At 34.0% G+C, this 20,897-nt stretch overlaps 1 protein-coding gene across 1 annotated transcript; it reads left to right on the plus strand.

The window, feature by feature from the left end:
- The first annotated feature begins 7,391 nt into the window (after window positions 1-7,391).
- On the plus strand, window positions 7,392-8,069 carry LOC136795972 (uncharacterized). The gene has a single exon (XM_067048239.1). It carries the CDS (start codon window positions 7,392-7,394, stop codon window positions 8,067-8,069), a length of 678 nt encoding a protein of 225 aa, XP_066904340.1.
- The last annotated feature ends 12,828 nt before the right edge of the window (window positions 8,070-20,897 follow it).

A 20,897-nucleotide genomic window follows, 5' to 3' on the forward strand; every position in this document is an offset into this window, starting at 1 on the left:
TTTTTTGTATATAACAAGTTTGTTATGGAAAAAAAACATTTGATTGCCTAGTAGTCAATACATTTGTTGATATCCTCATTAAACAGTATTATTATTATTTATATGTCAGATCACAGCTTTAGGACCAATGTCTTCGAGATATCTGGCCTGTTTTTAATTCATTTTTTTTTTTAGTGAAATAAACATCAAATTAGATTGGTTTAGTTTTATTTTCCATTTTGATCTCCATCTATGGCTATTGCAGCGTTTAATTTTCTAACAGTATCCTAGTTGTCATATCTCAGGGATATAACTGCTGTATTATCAGCAAAGATAGCCGTGATGCCTTTATTTTAGCTATCATGTTATCAAAAGGTATAAACAGTATTGGTCCAAGTACACTTCCCTGAGGGACACAAGGACATGTTTCATTGAGCTTGAATACGCTTCTTCTTGTCTTATTCTAAAGTATCCCTCATATAAATAATAATGTAGAAGAAAATTATATTAAAAAAATTAAAATTAAATTAATTTATGAAGATTTTTTTTATTAATTTTCCAAAATAAATTCATGAAATGTCATACTTGCAATAACTATCAAATCTTGTTGATATTACTATTTGCATGAAAGTAAGATCAGCATTGATTAGTCCTGATGTCAGATTTGACAGAGGGAAAAAACTATTTCCCATTTCGCAGTCCGAACTAAATCACAGAAAAAGAATTATTTGTTTTAGTGTCTACTAATAAAAGCTCTCTCCTTTAACAATAAGTACATTACAACGTGAAATTACAAACACTTGTAAGATGTTATGTATGTATTCATTTAAAAACAATGAGTTTTTCGAAAAGTTGGCAATTGTACTGTTATAAAATATTCATACTAAATGTTCTGTTTAGTATTAATCTCTGTGAGATTATGTTTTATCTCCATTTTGTTTTATATACAAGTTTGTTCAAGAATATGCTTGGAACTTTTGATAATTTGGCAAATCTCACATTAGGAGGTTATTTTTTGTTTTGCAGACACGCATAGGTCAGTTTTATAATATAGATTATAATTCCAACCAATTTTTTTTTTAAAATCTCTTTAAGCTACCTCTGGTCCCTTACTATGTTTCCGGAGGTGTAGGAAATGAAAACGATTTCGATTTTAAGATTGTGCTGCTACCCAATTGATTTTTTTTAATTTTTTGGTTTTCTGATATATTAGGGTGCGTTTTCAAAGTGATAGGAAAAAATGCCATAGATTTTATGCCATAGATCACTCACGAACAGTCTTCATTCTGATTGATAATAAGTAATGATCAGTCAAAAAGTAAATCTAAATATAAGTTTTATTGTTTAATGTGGGTAATTAATAAAGACCTTTACATTATAAGCATTGTTGTTTGGAGAAACGATGATAAATAAGTTGGTAAGTTTGTTGTAGCAGACACGTTCAGCTCGGCTTCAATATATAGATTAAAAATTATAAATAAACAACGAACTATGCATAAAGACAAACAGAAGATTATTGTTCAAGATATTGTTTAAAAAAAATGGAAACATTATTAAATATGGTAAATAAAATAGTTATAAATTGTGAAAAGAGACAGGTTTTGTAGAGAGCCTTTGTTGTAGACAGCGCAGCCAGTTTGGACTAAGGGTAGGGGGAGGGTGGAATGTTGCTAATTACAGCAACTTGACCGAGCCCCCCCTAATGTTGTTGTTGCTGTTTTAATTACTTGCATGCCTTTTCAGTCAAGGATTATGAACAGGCTCCTCAAGGTACGCTCTCTCACACTAATGAAAAAACTTTCCCTTCGGTATTAATTTACGCTCCTTGTTGGATATTAAAATTTTCTAGCCGGCGGGGGGTAGTGCGTTTTTTAATTTTCTAAAACGGAAGTCGATGTCAAACGATATCCCAGCCGGCTTCCTCCAGTGATTTGAGCGTAATCCACGTAATATCCTTATTAACGGGCTCGCCTCGAGATTGCTTTTCTTCTTACAAATTACGACGGGAGGAGGGGGTCACCCCGCAGCTTATTAACGCAAAGGGAAATTATGCCCCACCACACTTTCCCTCATTATTCTTCAGGTGAGTTTTTCTTCATTTTTCCTCCTCTTCTTCCATTATAATCTTTTTTTTCAGAGCTCGCCCTTTCTTAATTATCAGGAATACATTGAAAATTAAAAATAAGTCTCTCTCTGACCAGGGAAGAGTTTGAAGCATCCCTTTGAAGTGGGTTTTTTAAATTAATAACACTAAAAGAGTTTGTTTGGGTCTTTGTTACGGCGTCCTGGCTCAAATTGGACGTAAATGAAGGGAGGATCCGAAGGAGGTGGTCGATATAATATGGGAAAGTCGAAAATGGCGCCCAAAGGCCGGCCCATTACCGAAATTAAACCAAATAACGGATTTGGCTGAGGGGGCCATCAAAGATAAACGAATTCCTTAAAACAGCAGTTCTTCCTAATGACCCTGTCCCTTGAATAATTAATTCCCACTCCTCCATGGATTTTAGTAACGATTTAATTATTATTTTTAATAGTGGCCTAGTCATCACATCGCTCAGTATTACGTTGGAATTAATCTTTCATTAATGCAAAGTACTTCGTCTTAATCCCAAGTGTAATTTGATTGTATTTTATAGAGCCGTTTTGATCCCAGTTGATGAGGTCAGTTGTGGATTTGAGGATTAGAAGTGATTTGCTATCGTATTTAAAACAAAATTAGGTTATAAAGTGTTTAAAAATTGTGCGCGTGTGTGTGTTTTCATCGTTCGTAATGAAATGAAATAATTTAAAAGAGATTATAATTATATAACGTGTACACGAACAAAATAAAATGGAATAAAATTTATCAGATATAAAACCACTATATCATTTTCAGTTATTATATGATATATATAATAAACAAAAGAGGTTCGTATTAAAATGATATGATATTAACAATCTGTTCGAAATTGGTGGAAAAAAATATGATCATATAAATCCAATATCTTTATTAACAGTACTTTCTGATCTTAAAAATAACTTCAGATTAAAAAAATAAGATTAAAGGGCTCTGAAGCAAGCCAAAGCATTAATGGTGAATCTGACAATTTTGATTGAATCTTCATAGTGGGTATCTAGACATGATCTAGGAAACTTATAAAAACTCAATGTTTTTATTCTAGAAGAAGTTTTCAATTAACTTTTTTTTTTAAGAAAAATTGCCTACTTAAAATTTAATTTTATACCAGTTATAATAAATCAAATCCTTAATTATTATGTACATATAAACCTCTTGCGTATAATAGTCATGATTCCATAATTGAAAGTATTTCTGTAGCTACGAAAAATCTTGTTCAGAAAGATTCCTTATTTACTCATGTGTGCTATTTATCATTATTATAATATCTTAATAAATAAATAAAAAGTCATTTACTTTGATTTGCAGTTTCAGAACAGGTTCAGGACAAGATTATACGATTTAAAAACAAAATTCCATATAAAATGGTAATTTGAATTAAAAATAAATAAGAAGACAAAATTAAATATATTTTTAGGTATAGAAAAGTGCATGTGCATCAGAAAAGTATATCAAACTTTTCCTTTTTATCAAAGTATACTTAATCAATTATGAGGTTAAGTCCAGACTAGATTAACTCTAGTGAAAATATGAAAGCGACCAGAGGCCAACCTACCCTCTAGTTGGCATAGTAGTCATCAGGGAGTAGTAGTTGTTGGATGCGGTGGCAACTCAGGTAGCCGCCAGGGGTTGGCAAAAAGGACCAGTAGGCCCACTCACTGGACTTGTTCCCCCCACCAAATACCAGTACCAGTAGTTGTCAGTAAAAAAGAACATTAAATATAAAAGATGACCCGGGTTGCGGTCATTAAAGGTACAAACATAGTATTCAATAGAACGTAGAAAGTAACAGAAGAATATTCGTAACCAATGTTTTGCCCCACTTTGTAGTGCTTCCTTCATTCCTGAGTCCTGCTGGATTTAGGATCACAATCTGTCGAAGCCGTACAAAGAGGTGTAAAACCTAGTTACTAATAATTTTTTTAATATTATTTAAGTACCTTTATTGCCCGCCACTCTGACCATCTTTCTACAGTATTGTACAAACGATCAACTAATATATTTCTCAAATTTGAGTCATGATAATAAATTTTTAAGGAAATAAAAAATAAACGATATGATCCTTATGAACACCGGAACAAACCCGACGAGCAGCAATCTTTCATCATCTTTAATAGATTTGATGTTTGCCAGTGGTCGCCTGCAACGGATCGCTACTTGGAAGGTTTGTGGATTGTATACACACAGTGATCACCAGGCTGGATTGATTACATTGGATATGCCTAATAGAAAAAATAGTTGTCATTGGAGAATTATTGGCTGGAACGCGAAAACTTTTGATGGCGTTTCATTCATTGTTGGAGGATAAATGTGAATGCGTCAGCCGAGGAAAAGGCGCGTATACTCTTTTATATCTGGTGCTTATGATGCATCTATGACTCGTTCAAAGCCTGTCAAACATCATTCCTCAGTGTACTGGTGGGCGAATACAATAGCCGATCTTCGTCGGTGTTGCAACTAACCAAGACGAGACGTCTACCGGAGTTTTCTAAGCTTCAGGAAGAGTTCAAGAGGGCTAGGAGAAACCTTCGACGAGCTATTAAATAAAGCAAACGACGGTGATGAAGAGAACTCTATGATGAGGTGGATGCATACCCCTGGGGTAGGTCTTATAAAACACCACTTCATAAACTAAGTAAAGGCACGATGCAGCTCCCCACGAGAATGCAGTGTACACTATTCCCTGAACACTCTTAAATCGATAGAAAATATATATATATATCTAAAACGGATTTTCCACAAACCACGCAGGTAGAGATAGAGGACATCACCTCAGAACTACAACATGGTAGGGCACCAGGATTGGACGAAATTCCTAATTTGGCTCTGAAGGTTTCTCTCAGGAAACTGCCGGATCTTTTCAATTCCTGTAAACGTGAAGGTTCCAAAACCTTGGAACAATCAGCGCCTCGTACTTATTCCAAAGGGTGAGGGAAGACTGGAAGACCCGTCAACCTATCGTCCAATTTATTTATAGGATACTATGGGTAAGGCATTTGAGAAAATCCTTTCTCTCAGGCTACAAGAGTTCACGGAGAGGCCACTCAGGGACTCAATATGGACTTCGAAAAGAGCGAACCACGGTAGATGCTATATGATTAATAGTTGAGACGGCCCACACAGCAATTGCAGGACCAAGGTGGGGAGAGGTGCTAAGTGTTATGCAGTAATCATCACTCTAGATGTTAAGAATGCTTTTAACACTGCAAGATGGACCTGTATACTAGATCCTTACGGACTATGGCGGTGCCAGACTATCTCATGAGAGTTTTTACAGGCTACTTTAGAGATAATGTTCTGTTTTATCTTTCAGACATTGGCCAAAGGAGAAACAAGGTGACTGGTGATGTCCCACAGGGCTCCTTACTTCTATGGAACGTCATACACAGCGCAATTTTCAAGTTGACTATGCCGGAGGGAGTCACAGTTGTGGGAGCAGATGATGTTACAGTGGTAGCGGCAGCGAAGTACTTGGAAGAAGTTACCCTCATCGCCAACCAGGCTGTTACTACGGTTCGAGGTGGGCTGTCTTCGATAGGCCTACAGCTTGCTTATCACAAAATCGAGGTTCTCATAGTCACTAGCAGGAAGCAAACGGAGTTCAGCACTGTCACAGTGGGTAGGCACGAAATTTGTTCTCAGACGTGCTTAAAATACCTAGGAGTCATGATTGATGCACGTATAAGGCCTAAGGTTCACATGGAGTATATCAGCGCAAAAATTTGCTAAAGTAGCATCCGTTTTGTCACGTCTTATGCCAAACGTTGGAGCTCCCAGAGAAAGTTGCCGAAGGATTGTTCCTACTGTTGCTCCTTCCAAATTGGGAGGGATATTTTTGCCTGAAAATTACTTTACAAATCAAAATATATGGGAGATTCTCGAATAACGGGAAATTTTCAGGTCCAAAAATATAATTTAATAAAAATCATTGCCAAAAGTTATAAAAATTCTAAACATTTCTAGGTTAGCAATAAACTAAGATCATTAACAAGCAACATCTATCTAGCAAATTTTTATTTGAAAATTTTAAACCCAAACCTTAAAACTGCAGGTATAAGGTATGATATGATTTGAAATTGAGGACAATTATTTGACTGATATATTTTAATTAAAAAAAAAAAGTATAAATGAAAGGTTTCACTAACAAATCGGACTGTTTAAAAAATGTATATAAGTCACATCTAAAAATATTCATTCCTGAAACTCATCTTTCGCGTGACACGAGGGAAGGTCCTTTCATATGTTTTCCGGAGTACAGAAAATAAAAATGCTCTCAATTTTAAAATTGCATGCTGCTGTTTCGATTTATTGTAATCTTTCCGAATTCGTATACATTGGGTTCCTTTATATATTATCGAAGTGCTGAAAATGAAATTGTTATTGGTTTTAAGATCGCGCACTCGCTTGTCGATTTATTTAATCTTTTCTACTATCGAAAAGATAAAGACAGGGAATGCTCCAGGAAGAGATATTATAGTTGGAGATTTTGTGAAGTATGATTTAATGCAATCTCTGTAAATACTATTTTAGGCAGTCTGGTATGAGAAGATTTCTAAAGACTTGGAATATATTGTAATAGTTGCCGTATATAAGAAAGGCAGTCAGGCTGAATGTTTCAACCAAAGATCCATATCCCTGCACCAATGGTATACAAGCTATATGCGTCCATCCTTGAAAATAGCCTGAGACCTCCGGTAGAAACGCTCATAGGAGCTTAATAGGATTAAGCTGATTTTTGACCAGAATAATATAAGATCACATATTCTTCCTCGAAAATATTTTACAAAAATCCTGCAAGAGGGATACAAATATGTACATCACCATCCTTAAACTTCAAGCAGCATTGGACTCTCTACCAGGAACGAAATATATGAGGCACTTAGTGTAGTAGTAGAACGTTCTAAGAAGCCATTAAGTCCATACATCTAGACCCAAAAAGAATTATTAGACTAAATGGACAAGGTCGTCAAACACGGTTAGAGGCCCAAACAAGGCAATATTCCAAGCCTCTTGTTATTCATAATATTCATGGATGAAATAGCAGCAGTTTATAAAAGTTGAACCGATAAGACATTCTTAGAGCAAAGAAATCTGCTTCCAGTGGTGATCCAGCTCTTTCATTATGCAGAAGACATAGTTTTCTATGTAGCGGACTCCGAAGAGAAGTTGCAGCAGGCCGTAACCGAATGGGACGAAGAGTTGCGTAGACAGGGTATGTTGATCAGCTCTAACAAAAGCAAGATAGGAAGAATAGAAGGAAGTGTTCATCTATAGTATAATGAAGAAATAAATGATGGGCCTGCATATTAATGAGGAAAAAACCAAGATTATGCTGTTGGGTAAGAAGCCTCTGGACCAGAGGATGAGTCGCCTGGAAATGGGCCCCTATAATTTCGAAGTGGTAAGAAGTTTTACTTACCTTGGCTCTATTATCAACGAGAACCAGGATGAAGAAGAAGAAGAAGTTAAAAGCAGAATTGCTGCTGCAAATAGAGCTTATTTATCCATTGTAAGGCTAATTAAAAGCAGACTGGTTAGTCGTACCACCAAGTTCACCCTCTACAAAACGTTGATAAGGCCAGTCGTCACATACGGTGGAAAAAGTTGGACGCTAAGTAATAAAAGCATTAACCTGCTAGACAGGTTTGAAAGAGTAATTCTGAGGAGAATCTTAGGGGCCGTATGCCAGAATGGTAATTGGCGAAGAAGGAAAAATGGTGAACTTTTTGGGCTCTATAAGGAATGCATCTCCGCGTACATAAGAATACAGAGGCTTAAATGGCTTGGTCATGTAATGAGGATGAGCGAGGAAAGAGTGGCTCATAAGCTGTACAGTTACGTTCCGGATGGTGTGCGGCAACGTGTTAGGCCGAAGGGCCGATGGAGGGATGCTGTGAGCCGGGATCTGCGAAAAATTTTAAAATCTACAGAATTTGTAATTCATAATCCTCTGATAACATCTAACATATAAGGGTCCTAATTCAGATAATGGATAATGCACTTATCCAAAAAGTACATAAAAAATCTAAACGTGAGCGAGCTATCTTAAAATTTAAAGCCTTCTATCTTGCTTATCTGATATGTACAAATGTTTCCGGAGATTTTTGGGATCGTAATACAATCAAACTGAAAGGTTCATTATTACAATTGCACTGAAGGGATGGGAAACCCTTCCTCACCTTAACCCACCTTGATCTTTCGTGATTTATCCCGCAGTTGTCTGAAAAATCTATAAGAATGCTTTCATTAATGGGTTGATTCTTTTTTTTTTTTTTTAATATTTTAATTATTGTCTGATTTAAGTACGTAAAAGGTAAGGGGGGTTCTATTCACATGGAACATGCTCAGCCTTTCTGCTCTCACAAACGATATGTGAAACCTTAAAAGTATTTTCATCTTCTTAGGATGATATTTCAACGGACAATGGCTGAGGAGGGAACCGTTTATTGTTCTCAACTCAATCCTTGCCTGTATTAGATAAAATTTTGCATTTTTCTTCGTCACAGTTATGATGAGTTTAGATTGTTTCATCCCAGGTTTTGTAACTCAGTACATTTTCTTCTTCTATGTTTCCATTTTTGTTCAAAACGGAATTAAAATTTGTAAGAATTAATTGTTAATTTTCATTTACTGTTGGAAGTTGTCTCTCATATAACATTTTGTTTCTTGATTGTAATAATCTTTACTAGAAAGTTCTAATTACATATTTATTGCTAATATATTAGAACATAAATAGATATGAAAATTTCATTTATGTAATGCATATTTGATCAAACGGAAAGCAATAAGAGTGGACAGTATTTCACATATCAATTATATGGAGAGGGATTATAACATTATGAAGGCTACTTAAAGAATGAAATCAATGATAATTTTTATATCGATAAGATTCAAGAGTGCTAATCCTGCTACCGGAAAAAACAATAGAAAATACTGACATTAAATTTGGAAATACCCAGGCCTACAAGAGACACAATTTGGTAGTTATGGAATTTTTACCGAGTCATATTTGAAAAACATTAAATTGATAAAAGTAGAAAAATCAAGATTTTTGTTAAACAGGTGTTTATATCTCGACGCCCAAAGATGCTTTTGTATGTATAAATAGGTTTTGTTAGCTCTCTCAATTCTATTTGCTGTTTCCCAATCTATTTTGTCCTATATATTTATGTTAGAGCCTGAGTAGTAAAAGTTCTCGACCACTTCCAGAATCTTATCGTTACAGTCTACCTCCACTGTACTCTCCTCTTCACGAAAAAAGGACTAATACTTTAATCTTGGAGCCATTGATGGCTATCATTTTTTGCTGCAATATCACCAATGCTTATTGCAATTTCTCTTGCAATGCAAAGCAGCTGAAATGAAATACTTACCTAGAGTTGCAGGAAAGCTAGAAAAGACTGCGTAAGAAATAAAAGGATTAGGAATGAGTTAAAAATTACTGAGCTAAAATCCAGCCTAGAAACAAAACAGCCTAAGTTCCATCACGTTTGGCGAATATACAACGACCGAATACCAAGTAAGGCGATGGAACCTCTACCCTTCGGCAAGAGGCCACGCGGAACACCAACAATTTTATATGGAGATTGTATCCAAAGGACTAGAGGAAAAACACAGGACCAACTGAAGTAACACTGCAACGACCGTAGGTTCGAGTCTCCTCCAAAATGAAATATGGCATTAGGAGGAAGAAAGAGAAGTGTGTTAAACTAAAAATAATTTCGAAATGGTATTGTTGTAAATAAATATTTCTATACTATATTACATGAACTGAAAACTGATTTATACAATTTATTTTGGTAGTCAGTAATCTAATCTTTAATGCTATAAATTAAAAATAAAAGTCTCTTTAACCTGGACAAAATGTTTTCTATTCTTTGTTTTGAAGCTTTTCTTTTTTATTTTACAAAATTTGGTTGCCTATTAATTATTTTCCTATGAATAAGATATATTAAAAGCTATTACATCTTTTTTACTGTCCTAATAGGAGTAATAAAAGAGCTTCCTAAAAACCTAAAAAGAGTTTTCTTATCAGATACTGTCTGGTACTGGCTTTTTGCTTTTGATTATTGCTAGGCACCATAAAGAATGTTTCTGTAATGCTCAAGCAGATGGTGTAATGTGGAGTTTGAGAATACTGCAATATTTTTTTGGTAACTTTCTTACAGTCTACTTAAATCTCATTTCAAAGAATTTATCTTATTTCAAACAAAAAATAGATTTAAGAGGACCGAAAGAAAGTCTTATAAACTGTCGAATCTGCGTCCTTAGGTACAGTAAGTATGGTACATAGACGGCAACTTAGGAGAGGGTACATAGATTATTCAAAACTATGAAGTATGGTAGGGGATCAGTAGAGGTTTGAGGTTGTTTTTTGGTCAAGGAGTTGGAAACCTTAAAAGAGGGAAAAATGGATGCTATGAAATATTCTAATTGTCTCGAACACCAGGCAATACTATCTGAGATGAGGTTTTAGCACCTAGATTCGTTTTACACAAGACAAAGTTCCAAAAATAGACAACTTTAAATGTAATCTGTTAAGGAAGAAAGACCTGAAGTAGTTAAAATGTAAGGAATAACCACCTTAGATTTCTCATTTCAATTTATAACTAAATCTGGACAAACGAATGACATGGAATCCTCATACAAGACTGAAAAGACAGGAAACTGCTCGTCGATTCCGACTATTACAACATTTAGTAGAAAAACGGCCCAAACTTCCAATCCATTACAAAAGACTGATCTACATGACTGTTTTAAGGCCTATCTGGACATACGGAGTTGAGCTATGGGGCTCCACTAAACCATCGAATTCCTATCGAATCCAATCCTTACAGTCCAAAATCCTTCGTAAAATCTTTAATGCTCCTTACTTTGTCACAAATCAAATCATCCATCATGACCTCAATGTGCCTATGTTGCCGATTTGGCCAGAACCAGATACCAATCCTTCCATGATAAACTTCCCAACCACCCAAACCAACTCGTTTCTAACCTGGCTTCTCCTTCACTACCTAATAATCCTCCTAGGCGTCTGAAAAGAAGATGGCCTGGAGATCTTCACCTTTAGAAATGTTTTTGGAGTTCTATCAATGGGTAGATTCTACACATGTTTGTTTCATGTCATGATATCGCTTACAGCAATTTTATTTGATGTATATATATATATATGTATACAGTTGTAAATAAGAATAAATAAATTATTAAAAAAAAATCTTATAACTGTAACTGAGAGGAGGCAGGCTGACAACTAGCCTGGAGTTTGGCTTTCGCCAAGGAGCTACAAATAGTTGTGAATCAACCAGAATACGTCAGCACTAAGCTCAATGTACCAGTATAATGATACAGGTATCGATCTTTTTAACGAAAAAGTAGTTTTAGTTTGTAGTTAGTTTTAGTAGTAGTTGTAGAAATGTATAATTTTTGATATTATCAATTGATATGTACAATACTTAACGAATTCGATTGAACAAAAAAGAAAACACACCAAAATAACATCCTGAACTACCATAAAAATATTAGATATGACCGCTTCTCGGTTACAGCTAAATGCACTAGCGCTTTAAGTTGGAAATAAAGTAAATAAGCCTTACCCAGTTTTGAAGGAGAATCAGGAGAGATCTAAGCATGACACTTATAGTATAAACCCCTCAACATAGTTCTGTGCGAAAACTGCTACATTTTAAATATATGAGTTGGTTTTTTGTCTATCTACCCTTCACACCCCTTCCTACCCTAGCCTGGACGTAGGCGTAGACGCATCCGAAGTATTATACTGTCTCTCCTCTTCCTCCGTCATTGCACAGTGCTCATCCGTTGTCACCGTAGAACCCAGTCAGGGTTCAGGTTTAATTCTCTGGCACGGTCGATCCCTCCTCAACCTCTCAAATTTCCTAAGATTCCATATCATCGAACATGCTTTGCCAACGGCCGTATGTGAAGCAGCTTACGGTCTGTATAACTTTCACCAACTACATAACTAGACACAATATTTGAGGAGAATGCATGGTATAGAAAAAAAAATTGAAAGGAGGCCCAATTCTTTAGAAAACTTCTGGAGATTTCAAAATGAAAAAAAAAAATATCCATATTACATAACTTCTCCAATTTCCAAGGTAAAAGATAGTTAGCACCAAAAGAAAAAGAGTAGGACATACAGGACATTTCTTTGTTGTTGTTTTAATAGACGATCGAGCCATCTACAAAATATTTTGTATTGAGAAAAATTTGATGGAATATGATAAATTGAAAACTAGATACCAACAAATATGATTGTTCCAAATTTCATCCAAATCAGATTAAAATTGACTTAAAATTCGATTAATTTTGACCGAACACAATTTGACAGCACAGAATCAAAATGTTTCATAGTTGTCTAAAACATAAAATTTAAGTAAAATTTATCGATTCGAAAGACATAATCTTCATGTTTTTCTGAATCGATTCCCTACTCCTGTTTGTGAGCAAAAACATTAAAACAAAATAAAATATTTCACAATTTTGGATAATCACTAATTTTAAAGTATTGTATTGCGTAATCAGCATTTACAATACAAAATAAACATCAATTATGTTCTAAAAATATCTAGATGGTAAATATAGTTGTCAAGAAATGTATTCCTAAAACCTTATACAACAAAAGACATCAATGTCGAAAATATATAATTGGAAAAATAACTTTTTCAACTTCAGAGAAAACTCGGTATGATATTCTATTCGAAAGATGAAAAATGGGATCGAGCAGAAAACTAGTTGGGCAGAGATGGAAATGAGAATTGGTTAGATTGGATTCCATGCAGAGATATTAGAAGATATTGATTTCGGTCGGACTTGTAACACTTTAAGGGTTCTTGCCCGCACTGTTTATTCTGATCAAAGAATCCATTTCCATCTTTTAGCGAAATTGAATATCGACCATACTCTCGGTTACTTTTTTATTAGCTCTTTAGTTTTGAATAATTGACTCACAGGGTTTCATAAACAAAATGTGTTACGTGGAAAAATACAAGCAAAATTCATATATACCAGTTCCTTGTTTATTGTCTTGAAAAATTAAATATATTTTTAGGAAAGAAGTGATGTGAAGTATTCATTTACTCGATTACCCGAGGTTATACATTATTTAGCAAAGCCCCAAACTGCGAAGAAGATGAAAGAGACACATAACATCAACAGAATTCCTTGTTTATTTTAGAGATGAAAACTTTTACAAGAATATTTTATTATTTTTTTCAGATTATTTCTATTCTTGGATAAATCGATCTACTCATCTCTTCTAATACACAATATCAAATTATAATTCCAAACTCAACCAATGCCCCGATTCCTCACTTTATATGCCAGCTTCCAGGAGAGCAACAGAACCCAAAGAGTTGACTCACGGCAGTGACAGTGTAAATCATTATCTGCCACAGCCAAAATCCATTGGATTTTAGTTCATAAAAATCCAGTTTTTTTTTTGTTTTGTTCGTTAAAATAATAAATATGATAATCATATCAGTTCATCAAGCAGTTTTTAAATAACCAATTATTTTTTCCTAAATAACTGATAATCAACATATATTTATTTCGACAACTATCTCGCAGAGGTTTAGACATAAAGATGTCTAAATAAGCACTCAAAATTAAGTGATGTATCTAATTAATCACACAAATTCTTAAAATGCGAAATATAAATAAGAAAAATAAATTAATAATAATATATATAAATGATGATGTAACAACTGATAAAGTAAAAAAGCTATTATGTATTAAAAAATAATATTCACATTTAAAAAAAGAATTTAGTTTATAAAATAGTTAACTTATTTCAGATTGTTGATTCTGAAGATGAGGGAAGATCACCGAAACATTGATAAAAAATTAATGAAACAAAGGTATTAATTGGAAGTTTAAAAAAAATAAATAAACCTAGTAATATTTATATTTAAAACATTCCAAACATCAATGGTTTAAAATGTTTTTGATCACGTAAGCCAAAGGCCGTTTGTAGTCGAGGGAAATAAAGCGTCACCTTAGTAACCTCGATTCTACAGGAGAGCCGGTTCGATTCCGGCCTGGGGAGGGGAGGGGGAGTGTATTATTTTGTGGTGGTGCATGGAATGAAACGGAACCCCCTCTCTGGTTGGAATAGGTTTTGATTATCTCTAGCATAAAAATTCCGTATGTCAAAAATGACCTTGCAGGGGTTGAAAAAAAATGTATCGTGCAGGTCAGGGAGTGTCACCACGTAATAATACCTCCCCTCATGCCAATAAAAAAAATTAAAACTTTTCACTTATATATGAATAACCTGAAGAATAAGGAACACAAGGAAGTTAAACCCAAAATAAAATAATATATTTTAATGTGAGAAATAACAACAGCAAAGAGTAATTTCAAGTAATTTTTTATAAAGAACTTCCTGTCTTATTACTAATAGAATAATTAACAACAATTTAACTAATCACGAATTCAACAAAATATCGAAAAATAAACTTGGAACAATACTTAAGAAACCCATCTAAAATCGAAAGGGATTTAAGTGGCGACGCAGAGAATTGATTATACGACCAGTCCCCAATAAGTGAAGGTCCCCCACCATCAGTTCCGTTTATCAAAGCCTCCCTTTTTTTCACCGAGACGTTATGACAGGTCTAAATTCGCTCTGGGAGAACACAAGGACTCGGCACGGCGGTCACCATTTTTCATCTATCGGTTAGTCGAAGGGAATCAAACGAGGACGGTCGAAGTCACTATAGAAGAAGTGCACTTTGACAGATGGAGGTATCGACGGACACTAAGAAGTAGAGCGATAATTACAGCGGTTGGGGGCGTAGCCCCTGGGGGCCCGTAAAGCCCTGAAGGATGGGGAGGTTTTTACTTGGCAATCATCCCCCCTCTTAGGGTGTGGCTGTTCCTAGTTCATAGCGACTCCATTACTCGAGCATTTGTCCTCTCTGGTCATTAGGAAACCGCATAGCTAGCCCTCTGTCCAAGCCCGTTCTAACTAGTACTAGTCTCTGGTTAACCCCTCAAGTCAACGTAATTCTATACATTACAACTTTCTACTACTAACTTTATATCTTCTCGGAAAATGAAGCAATACAAATTTTATAAAATAATACAGGTAAAACTAGCTTACCCACAATCACTATATTCCAGCAAAAAAAAAATGGGGGTCCAATGTTACCATTTTTTTGTTTTAACCTAAATACGTTTATATTCAATCAATAAAAAATTGTTGTTTTTTTTTAGTAACATCGGACCATAGTTTATACGAACTCTTTTGTGGTCTCGTCCTACCAACTCATTAAATATTCCAGAACATTTATGGGACGCTGCGATAAAAACCTATATCCACACTACACTTTTGGGCGAATCAGAAATCATTTCTAGACCAATCACAAAATACACTTGGACTATATTTATATGAAATTGAAATGTAGTAATCCATCTAGTAGAGGACCTTCTGGTGTCAAACAGGAGCTCACGAAGACCATTTGAATTAAATAGTAATCTTTAAAGAAAAAAAATATTCGGTCAGCCTATAAGGCCCCTTACGATAGATTTAATTTAGTCAGACAATATTTCTTATAGGGAATTTTGTCTACTTTACGTTGATGCAATCGAATCTAAAATACTTTGAGTAATATTTGAGTAGTCCGTTTCCTATTCAGCAAAAAAGGTGAATTTTCTAAAAAATGTAAATTTTTCTCTAATTCTGTTGATAATTGGAACATAATCTATAAGAACCTTTTTGTAGCTCTTGAGGTTCACAATCATTCCTAAAAATATTCTCCAGGATTTACAGGACAACTTGCTATTGTTATGATAGTTGAACACTGAAACTGATATGGGACTTTCTAATGATATTAATTTTTAATACTTATATTCTAAAACCGTCTTAACAATTCATCTGATTACAACTACTCATTTGATTACTTTTCGATGTTAAAAAAAAAATTACATATAAATAATCTAAAGATACATTATCACGAAATACAGATATGATTGCAAAGGACAGCTGGATACTTGAGAGAGATTGAAGATGCCTTAAATGAAAAAGTTTAAAAAAGATAAGCAGAAAAGCTTTCGGGAGGCCATTTCAGTGAGTGCTAAATATTGATTTATATTATTATGTCAATCATGTGTTTAAAATGAAAAAGTATATTTTTTTACTTTCTGAACTGCTTAGAGCAGAAGGATCGATAGGCATATTACAAAGAAAAGTTTTCGAAATTGTAATGTTATTGACCTATATTCTGGTTCAAAATAAATACCTAAGAAATAGTTACAGAGAAAATTAAAAGTATATCGAACCAACTTTTTTTTTTCTCAAATCGTCGGTTAAAATCATTCTCTGCGCTAAAATGTAAGGAGGAACTCTCTCGCTCAATTTCGTCAGTAATAAAATTCTTAAATGAGGTTATAATTTGAAACAAAGAAAGTTTTTGTTTTTGTTGCAAAACTCATATTATAAGACGTTATTTTTTGTTATTCTCAAAAATGAGTCATGAACAACAATTTATTCTCCCTCAGAATTTGAAGATTTACATTTCAAGAAACGTATAACTAAAAAAATCGAATAAAAGACTGGAAAGTATTACCCTGCCGCTTGTTATTTTAATTATTTAATTATTATTGATATAATTAATTTACCGATGTAAATAACAAACAATAAAATATTTACTCCTGGACACAGGTACAAAGAGGAAACATAATTAACTATAAAAATGCTTTTTTTTTTAAATTCTAATAATGCATTAGTTTTCAAAGTAAGGTTTAACTTTATATCTATCTATCTATATATATATATAGAAGATTCATTTTTCTACATTTTTGAAGATCCATTAATACAAACATAGTATCCAAGTCTTCCCACCTAATTTTGATCTTCCTCTACTTCTCCACCGACCCAGTTTTCGTTCCATTACCTCCTCAGGAATCTGGTCTTCCGTCATTTAGTTGACATGGCAAGCCCACCTCAGTCCTCGAAACATGGTGGTTCCCTATTACCCGACAAATATTCCCGGAAATATATTGCTTTCGAAAATGAGGATTTACTTTCCCTCCTTGCCAGATAAAGTTCAAATTTGACTGAGATGTTTCGTTAAGCCATAACAGCATCTATTGATCATTATTAGCCTCCGGCTTTTTTCTTCCCCAATCTTACTTTTAGTGTAAACAATTTAGTACTTAAAGTAGCTTACGCCCTGAAAACTAATGGTACTTGTTTCGTAATTCCATCTCTCTGGCCAGCTTTCATGTACTTTGTCTTCTCATCAGTTATAATCAGGATAGTCACTTTGAATGCCAGAGCTTATAATTACTTTTTCAAGTCAAGGGTCAACCTGTGTCGACTTATGTATATGCAGAAGACGTAGCATTCATGGGAGGAAACAGTACTCTGTTTTGTCTGTTAAATGCATTTGATTGCAGACAGACACGGTACTTAGTCCATTCTTTTATGTCTTAAACGTAAAATGGAATTGAAGAGTTTCGATTCTGAACACAAACATTTTTCACTTTCTGCGTGAATACAAAGCTTTCCTTCCCGCATAAGAAATAAAACCTCATAAAAAGAGCAATCAGGTAAAACGATTTGCAGAAGGCATCTTTATCTGAAATGCGCAAAATGCTCTTATCTGCCTGAGAGTACTCTAATCCCATTTGCTTCTTAAAAAAAAACACATCGCGAAGAATTTCAAGACGAGTCTAAAATACAAAAGTTATTGATTGACCACTGAGAATTGATTTACAAATCGCTATAAATAATCTGGTATCGAATAAATATGTATTGATCTATAAAAACAGAACATACCTCTGGTTATTTAAGTGTTTCTTTTCTCGATTTATATTTATTATTGCATGTTACCTCTAAACTACAGAACTATGCCAAAATTGCAGTAGATTAATAAAACATAGTAACACCGTTTATGGAGGGTGGAGATCGGAAAAGATCGTGCCCACGCGGCAGTCTCCGATTCCCTAGTCTCTAATTCTTCATATCACTGTCCCAATTCAACAGTATAACATGTCAAGAAATGTTTTATTGGAGATATACATGTAATCTTAATAAGCAATACGAATATGACCTATACTGTTCAAAACTGTAGTAACTCGAAATATTTTTTTGACATATATTTTATGACATATGTTTTATGATTCTGTGTTTTACTATATAGATCATATCCTTATTTCTAAGATTACATGCGTATCTCAAAATAAATATTTTTTGAGATGTCATACCGTTGAACTGACAGTGACATATCTCATTTAGTTAATTATGAAATGCTTTCACATTTAATATTTTTTACATTTTTTATTATTGTTAATAATGCAAAATGGTTAACTATTTCAAATAAATTAAAGGTACTTCAAAAGATTTTTAAAAATTTGGCATCTAAACTTTGTTTAACTGTTTAAAATGTTTTGTTTTATTTATTTTATTTATTTATTGATATTTACAACTGTATAAAAAAATACAACCAGTAAATTTGATCATAATGACATAATGATATGATACAGGTTGTAGAGATACTACCCAGTAGTAGAACTCTAAAAACAGTTTACAATATAAGGTCACGAGGCCATCTTCTTTATTTAAAATGTAAAATTTAGCTGATATTAAAGAACAGTTGTACACTAATGTACAATATAAAAGAATATTGTACATTAGTGTACAAAAGTTAATTCAAAACCGTTTGAGCGGTTTCTGAGTAAATAAAGAAATGTGAAAAATCGATTCAATATTGTTGCAGTTCTTTTTAGTCGATTTTATTGATAAATTTTCAGTAGCATCTAAGGAATATGTAATTTCAATTAGGTAAGACTTTTCACACGCATGGATACTTTTTGGGAAACTAGGTAATTTGGACTGATGGGCCGTTATGAACGAGTATTTCTATCAAAAAATCAAAACTTTGCATGATTGTAATATACGTAAGTAAGAGTAAAAATAAAATTGACAACAGAAGAATGAAATACAGAGCGAATAAAAACAAAAAACATGTAAAGTTTAATTAATGACAAGGGAATAGAAACTAATAATATTTGAATTTATATAAGATTAAGTACAAATATATTTTAAAATAATTGATTGAATATGTTAGTTTTGTAGCAACATATTAGAGAAGTGAATAAAGTGTTTCTATTGTATGGTGTAATTGAGAGGTATCCTCATTTTAAAATGAAATGCATTTTGATCACTCATTAATTACAAAACTAATTTCGATACGATAATAAAAAAACAACTGTAATTGTATATGAGATTAATTAAGGCGTTAGGTTTGGAAATTTAATTAATTTAATTTAATTACTTTTTTCATTGGCCTATAAAGTGAATCTAATTCCATTTCCAATCACTCCTTCTTATCACTTCCATTAGTTAAATTCAGTTGTTTAAGGCTCTTTTTATAACTGTTATGCTCGGAGACTTGGATCAATAGACAGGCTCAACTATGCTAGAACACTTTAATCTAGGAAGCATCCCTTTAATGTCAAGTAATTGAGAACGTTTAAGACTTGTCCGAGGGGATAAAAGAAGTGGAAAACAAAAATACTCATCGGGAAGCAATAACATTAAAGGAGCACTCACCAGATTGCCATCGATCAGGTATACAGTTCAAAACAGTCTTTTAAGAATTGCAAACAGGAAAAATGGTCCTCCTTTGAATGGAACATTGCTGATGAGACCCTGAAAGGCGGTGTCTGCTCATCTAAGGCCTCTTCTTATATTTCTCATCCCTTCCACCGATTTCTCTAAGATTGTACAATGTTCTTTCTAACTATTGAATATAATTTGGCTTAGTTATTGCATTCTGTATGTTTTTTCGGTTCATAGTGTTAAATACGAGAAAAACGACGAGGAGTGCATTTATAATTTTTTTTTTCAGTAGATTATTGACTTTTTTCTTGTACATTACACGAGTAGATAGCCAAGCAATTTAGTTTAATAATTTTGGTTCCTCTATGTTATTTTGAATTTACCTCAAACCTTATCCTTATCCTACCTCCTACCTCTAGAATCGCACCTTTCGAGTTCGTCGTGGTTCTGAGTACTCAACTATCTATTCCATTTAGGCAGGGGTTCACCAAGGCAGTGTCATAGTTCCTGTCCTCTTCACTGCTGAAAATTTCCATTCCCATTCTATCCTCCAATCCTGATCCTGTAGCAACTTCATCCAATCTCCAAACACACCTACCCGGATCGAGTAATGGAGCTACCAATGGCGGATAAAAGTTAATGAATCGCACCTACTTTACCCTCTGCCGCAGCTTTTTTTCATCCGACTTATTAGACGATTCAGCCAACTATACTGACTGCTTAGAAGGACCTCTTATCTGTCAATAGCCAAAAAATTTCTAATTTATAAGTCTATGCTTAGACCTATCTGGATCTACGGACTTGAACTTAAAGGAACAGTTAAACCTTCGAACATCAAACGAATCGAATCCTTTCAATCCAAAATCCTTAGAACGTCAATGGACCCTATTACATTTTACAACAGAACACTACACCACTACCTTCATATCCTTTTGTCCCTGACATCATACCAATCAAATTCTCAAAATTCCACATAAACCTTTCTAATCATCCTAATTCTTCGGTTCAATCCTTATCCAGTTACACTCATTTCTACAATCCACCGCGAAGGTTGAAACGGCAGAGGCCAAGAGTCCTATTTTAAAATAAAATCGAAAATTGGAGTTCTGACTATGACCAAATGCTCCGCTTACGTTGAGTGCGGCATTAGCACACTTACTCAGGCTCAACCAGTAATGCAGTGAGAGGGCTGCGTTAGGATCTCGATAAACC

Source organism: Halyomorpha halys, unplaced genomic scaffold (assembly GCF_000696795.3).
Source record: "Halyomorpha halys isolate HHAL.00 unplaced genomic scaffold, Hhal_1.1 Scaffold759.1, whole genome shotgun sequence".
NCBI classification, from domain to species: Eukaryota; Metazoa; Arthropoda; class Insecta; order Hemiptera; family Pentatomidae; genus Halyomorpha; species Halyomorpha halys.

What these genes read in the sequence shown, in the direction of transcription:
- LOC136795972 (XM_067048239.1), top strand. Translation starts at nt 7,392, where the DNA reads ATGGGCCTGCATATTAATGAGGAAAAAACCAAGATTATGCTGTTGGGT.